The sequence below is a fragment of the Ictidomys tridecemlineatus genome, chromosome 15 (genome assembly GCF_052094955.1).
Source record: "Ictidomys tridecemlineatus isolate mIctTri1 chromosome 15, mIctTri1.hap1, whole genome shotgun sequence".
Taxonomy (NCBI): domain Eukaryota; kingdom Metazoa; phylum Chordata; class Mammalia; order Rodentia; family Sciuridae; genus Ictidomys; species Ictidomys tridecemlineatus.
Genome location: NC_135491.1, coordinates 34,289,105 through 34,295,306, shown reverse-complemented (window position 1 = coordinate 34,295,306; position 6,202 = coordinate 34,289,105). Strand labels below are relative to the sequence as shown.

Genomic DNA, 6,202 nt, shown 5'->3' with positions numbered 1-6,202 from the left:
CATCAGCGTCTGCGTCTCGGGCTGGAGGTGAGTCCATCCTCCCAGGGAGAGAAGGATGAAGAGAGAGGTGGATCCAGGAAGCTGCCCCTGCAGAGAGATCTGATGAACGGAAGCCTGAAATCTGCTGGAGGAGAGGTGCCCCCTGGACCGCGGCTCATGTGCCGGTGGAAGGTGTCATCGCAGGTGTGCGGAGAGCATTCGGTACAGTGCTGCAAGCCACGTGTGGGCCAGGATGCGAGGATAAACTCGCTGGGAACCACAGCCCCAGGGGCAGCTCACACCCACGTAGACTCTGACCCCTGGATGTCTCTTGGGTGCTCACGGGAGATATTGGGGGCAGGTGGAAAGGCTGGAGAAAGCCTGTCTCCAGGGGCTGCAGGGACAGAGCCCTATTCAGACCCTTTCCCACCAAGGAACAAAATCCTACAGCCACTGGGAAAAAAACAGTAAACCTGGTCTCCCTCAGGGCCCCGGTGAGCACCTGCTGAGACCAAGGAAAAGATCCTTAGCGACTTTTTGTGCTGGAGAAGGGCAGCATCATGGAGATCGTATCTCCAAGACTGAGGAACACAGGGTCCCCCTTAGACCGAGGCTAGAACAAGACGCAAGAGCCACAGGGCACTGGGCCAGCAGGCATAAGGTCCTAAGCCCCAGATATCTATTACCAAGGTCAGACGGAAGTGCAGAGAGAGGGCAAGTGGCCAGGGCCAGCAAACACCACAGCCATCGCATAAAAGATGCGCCCTAACAATTTAAGACCTGAGGTTGCAAGGTATTTAAAACCTCATGGGACTATTATATTATTTGAAGATACATATTATAACATAATTATTCAAAGGTGGTTACTGTCTACAAACACTGAACATTTCTGAAGAGATCTGTGTAATAATCCAATCCTGGAGATTAAGTGGGATCATAAAACCTTTTCAACCTCAAAACAAGCCAACAGGAAAAAAAAGGAACAGGCGAACCAGTTTCCATCTAAGATGCCTGAGTCCATTCCGACCATTTCATAATTCTATTAAATAAAAATGATTCAAACTCATCAATGAAAAGAGATTCTCAGGTGGGATTTAAAAAACAAGGGGCTGGGGTGGGGTGGCACAGTGGTAGAGCGTGTGCCTAGCATGTGTGAGGCACCGGGTTCGATCTTCAGCACCACATAAAATAAATAAAACAAAGGTATTGTGTCCAACTACAATTAAAAAATAAAATATTTAAAAAAAAGCAAGACCAACTCAGTGGTGCATAATGAGGAGCCCACTCCTGGATACGGGACCTCCCAGTATCCAGCTTAGGAGCCTCGCCCCTCCCCCACCCATCTTGCCCCTTATCTGGTAAAGCTGATAAGCAAGTCAGGTGCTTTTTCGTCCGATGCCAGTGGAAGATGCAAACCTCACTAGGCTCACGATGGCCCCCTCCCCCAGCCACATACAGCCCCCAGGTTAGTGTCCTTCCCTTGCTCTCTGCTTGAGGGGCCTGCCCTGGCCGGCACAGACCACCGCACACGTGGGGGGTGGGGGTGGCATCATCAGTGTCATCTTCCAAAGCAAACTGGGAATGAATGAAATGCCCTGTGAACACAGGTTGTAGAGAGTTTGCAAGCAGAAGGACAAGACATGCCACTCAGATACACAAAAAGAAAGTTGGGTGGCCACATTCATGTTGGGTGGATGAATATTGTCAGGGAGAAGGAGGTGCGTGATGTAATGACCAAGGGGGCAATTCAACAAGAAGACGTGACAGTCAGAGGCCCAGTGACCCTGAGCTGAACGAGTGCAGTCGTTTGGGGCAGGTGATTTCTAGGGAGAGGAGAGCAGAGGAGGGGAGTCGAGGATACAGGTGGGCTGTGCACAGGTACCTAGTGGCCCCTCCGGGGACCCATAGGAGATGGTAGAAAGCAAACATCAGAGAAGAGAGGAAGGTGGGTCCCTATATACCACCTCTTATCTGTGACTGCCGGAGGCCACTCCGCGGCCCTAGGCAGAGGACCTGGTCACACGCACGCAATCTGGAAATTCCTTGGTTTCTGCTGCTGCTAATTTCAACGTTGATATGTGGAGGAATGAACAACTAGGAAACAGAGCTCAACTCACATTTCAAAACAACTCACATCACACACATCCATATACACTGCAGGCAGACTCGGCATCTCTGGAGATGGTTCTGATTTTGGAGGTGTCTTGCCAGGTTGAACCCATTTCCAAGGCACTCAGACCAGGGCCCTCTGCCTTTCTTCTGCTTCCAATCTATATGCCATCAGATGGTTTTTGGAGTTTAAGTTGATAGATAAATGACACTTGTATCATCTTTTTTTTTTTCTTTCACTTGATTGAAGATTTTCTATTGGGAGTCTAATTAGAAGAATTGCCAGCCACTCCCCCATCCAACCAAAATAGAACCTTCTTAGATGGGATCTGGACAGCTATTTTTTGCTTATAGTCATTCCAACATATAAGGGCCACCGCATCGGAATAGTGTATCACTTGTATTTCTCCAAGTTACTTGATTATCTCCAAAAAATCTGCTTTAATGTCCTTGACATTTATGGGCATAATTTGATCAATGTTATAAATAAACATTGATATTTTTAAAAATATGATTTATGGCATAAGTTTATCAAGAGAAGATGGGCTGGATACAAAGCCAGGCTCTTTGTAAATGACTTCATATTCTACAAGTTCACTATTCTAGAGTTCCATCATTGTATTAGGCAAGTAATGGTCACATTTCATCACCTCTGCCTTTCTATCATTGTAAAAAAATACAGAATATCTAATTAATTTCCAATTGTAACATATGGTTTTGTTTTAACTGAAAGTCTCCCCCTAACCCCAAACAATCTTTGACGTGATTCCTTAAATCAGACCAAAGCAAAATTTAGGACTAAATGTGTCTTCACCTGTGAAGTTCCCAGAGTCCAGCAGAGGGCAGCACTGAGATGGGAAAAATATGCTGCTCTCGCGTGGAGGCTCCTGGGAGGCAGATCATGGATGAGATATTGTAGAACTTGGACGGAAATTATAACAAATAGCTAAATTGGAAACCGATATCATGCTCTGTTGTCCTTCTCTCTGTTACCTCGGACCTGACCTGAAAAGACTAAATTCACAGAATTTGAGGTTTGTAGTTTTTTTTTTTTTAATACCTGTTTTGTTTTGTTTTAAAATTTCTATCAAGAGCCAGACATTTGGATAAAGAAGAAATGAACAAATGTATGGATTTCTGCTGAGAGTCAAGGATTTTGGAAAGGTGGAGTTTATTTACTGTATGAATATTCTGCCCCCAAAGCCTTGCTCTGAAATGTAGTGGATTCCCTCACCCTGGAGGGGTATGGCAGCAGGCTGGGTCACTTGGCTGAAATACTACAACGCTAATTTAGACATCATAAGGGGACTGAATGAAGTGTAAGATCACTTCCAAACTTAAGAGCCTGGAACTCTAGGAGACGGCAGCCCAGGGAAGCTAAAGCAGCTCCCGGGCTGTGAGTTGACCTAAAATATTCCAACTTAACCTGAGGACCCCAGATCAAAGCTGCACCTTGCCTTGAAGACTCAGCCTGCTGGTGCCGGCGCACCGAGGTTAGAGCTACCGAGGAGAGACCCATCTGCAAGAAGCTGCTGGACCAGTTTGTGGTCATGTGTAACCCGAGCGCTGAGTCTCGGGACTTCAGATAAAAGAGCTTGAACTCAAACTACATCTGGCTTCCAGGTCCCACCAGTCGCCCAGGAGTTCTGGGGAAGAGAGGAGTTTTGGGTCATCTCACATTCGGACAGTCAAGCTGTGGGGACAGGACCTCAGGCTCTGGGCTGAGACCTGGGAAGCCCTTCAGAGGGACACGGAGAAAAGACCTCATTTGCAGAGAGCTGCCATCCTCCCGTGATGTGGCTCTATGTTTTGGTCATCCTGGCTCCTCTTGCCACAGGCACAGCTTGGGGTGAGTCCTGAAATACAAACACTGAGGGGTACTCTGGAGAACCCTACACCTGGGCAGAGGAGGGCTGAGATGTTGACAGGACGAGGCTTGCAAGTCTGGTTCTACACCAGTGTTCGCTCGCTGAACTAGGACCTGGAGTAGCCCAGCCCAGCCAGCCCCAGGCTCCCCGAGATTCAGGAAGAATAAGCTCCCTAAGGACGCTGCTGCAGGTGTCAGGGGCAGGGAGACAATGAGACAACCCCGTGCCTCACAGGCAAGGAGATAAGAGCTCAGTTTACTGTTTCCTTGATCAGCGGCTGAAATCTGGCCAGATGGTAGACAGTGGCTTAGTAGAGTATCCACTCCGGGGCCAAGGGCAGGTCTGAATCCTAGCTGAGCACTTCTGAGCTGAGTGTCCTTGGGCAAGGTCCTTACCTTTGCTGTGCCTAGGTTATCCCATCTCTAAAGTAAGAATGTCAGCAGTCCCCACCTCATTGGGCGGTTGTGAGGATGAAACGGGTGGCTCTTTCCAAAACACTTAGGATGGTGCCTGTTTTAGAGAAGCTTCTGGTAAGGAAAGGGTGAATATAAAGGAGGTGACTTAAAACAGAGTATATTAGTAGGAGTGTGAAGTATTGTAAGGCCAACGTACCAAGAGTCTGCAAAGGTAAGTTGTTATCTATAGTTTCCAAGAAGGGACTTACCTGTGGGGTTGGGGACACAGAGGGAAGGACCAGGGTCAGTCAGGAGGCACAGAGGTTGAGGACTGTGGGCAAGGACCTTTGTCAGGGTTTCCACTGGAAGGAAGAGGTGAGCGAGGTAAGTGGCTGTAGGATTGATTGGTTTGGATAATTTCGGGGAACCCTCGGGTGTCGGGGCTGTCCCTGGTTGGGTGGTTCTTGGCTCTGGGTGATTAGGGCAGGTGGATACCGACCCCAGGGTGTGAGAAGCAGATACAGGAGGTGGGTGGTGGGCTCTGGATGGGTCAGAACCTAGGAGGGAGAGTCCCTGTAGAATCCCCAAGTCCAAAGCCTTAGAGACAGAAAGTTACAGTCTTAGTAAATGCAGGGCTCTCACAAGGGACCTCAGCATATATTTGTGCCACTTTGTCAATTGAGAAATGAAGACCCAGAGGGAGATTGCTTTAGTTAGCCTTTTATCCGTGTGGCCAAGATACCCAACAAGAACAATTTAGAGGAGGAAAATTTTACTGGGGGCTCATGGTTTCGGTGGTCTTGGTCCATAGATGGCCAACTCCATTTCTCTGGGCCCCAGGTGAGGCAGCACATCATGGAGCAAGGGCTCAGAGGAGGAGAGCTGCTCTGATCATGGGGGGATCATGAAGCAGGGGTGGGGAGAAGGGGCACACTCCCAGACACGTCCTGCAGTCCCACCTGCCTACAGTCACCACCCGACCAGCCCATTCGAACTCGGGTCGGCTGATTAGGTTAAAGCTCTCCATCTGTTTCCCCTCTGAATGTCCCTGCAGTAACAGGGGGACAGCTCATAGCCAAACCATGACAGACCCCTCTCCCAAGGAAACCTGAAACATCGTGCTCGGCCTTCCTCTGGCTGCTAATGCAGGCTCTGCTCCGCACATCAGTGCCCCGACAGCCCAGGCCCCATCTGGATTGAACTTTGCCCTGGACGTGCCACACCCTGAGAGTCCTAGGACTGAGAATAAAAAGGAGGGGAAAAAACAGAGACCAAACCAGGAGTGGAACATTCCTCTACCCAGGGTTCCCCCGGCAATGCCACCTGATGTCCGTCTTTAGGGAGCCCATACACACTGCTTCCAGTTCCCGTGTCCTCATCCGTAATGTGGCCATGTGAATACCTACCTAGCAAGGTGCGGACAGTGGGTTTGTTTTAGGATTGCCTTAAAGGAACAGGAACCTAGTTCAGTGCTCAGTATGTGCACACTCCACAGAACATCCAGGGTAACTAGTGTTCCTGCCCTTCTCCTTTAAGACTCTCACTCCATCCATCCTCCCGGGCAATGTGGCTTCTGCCCACTTCATCTGGGTTGAAAGTTCTCGTTGGTCGGACGCAGGTCAGACCTAGTGTTTCTGCTCGGACTTCACCTTCCTTCACCTACTAGAAGCAGCACCCAGCCCTCCCCCTGTCCTCCCTGGCCTCCCGGGGCTCCACCCTCCTCCGGCCTCCTCTCTGGTGGGGGCTCCCACTCTCAGCTGAAGCTGCCTCTGGGCTTCACTCTCGGCTCCTGCCCTTCCCTCACCCTGGCCCCTGCAGTGAGCGTGTGCACGCTCACCTTCGGGCGTGGGG

At 49.8% G+C, this 6,202-nt stretch overlaps 1 protein-coding gene across 4 annotated transcripts in view; it reads left to right on the top strand.

Moving 5' to 3' along the window:
- Nucleotides 1-144: 144 nt before the first annotated feature.
- LOC110597165 (liver carboxylesterase 1-like) overlaps nt 145-6,202 on the top strand; it is a 37,343-nt gene continuing 31,285 nt past the window's right edge. For 3 of the 4 annotated variants that reach the window (XR_013430894.1, XM_078032332.1, XM_078032331.1), the window contains exon 1: nt 145-3,937. Coding sequence is in view for 2 of the 4 variants with exons in the window: in XM_078032332.1 (XP_077888458.1) it covers nt 3,883-3,937 (55 nt within the window). In the remaining 2 variants the exon portion in view is untranslated. Of the gene's footprint in view, nt 3,938-4,326; nt 4,584-6,202 lie in introns of those variants that run through there. The other variant, XM_078032334.1, reaches the window with a different exon arrangement.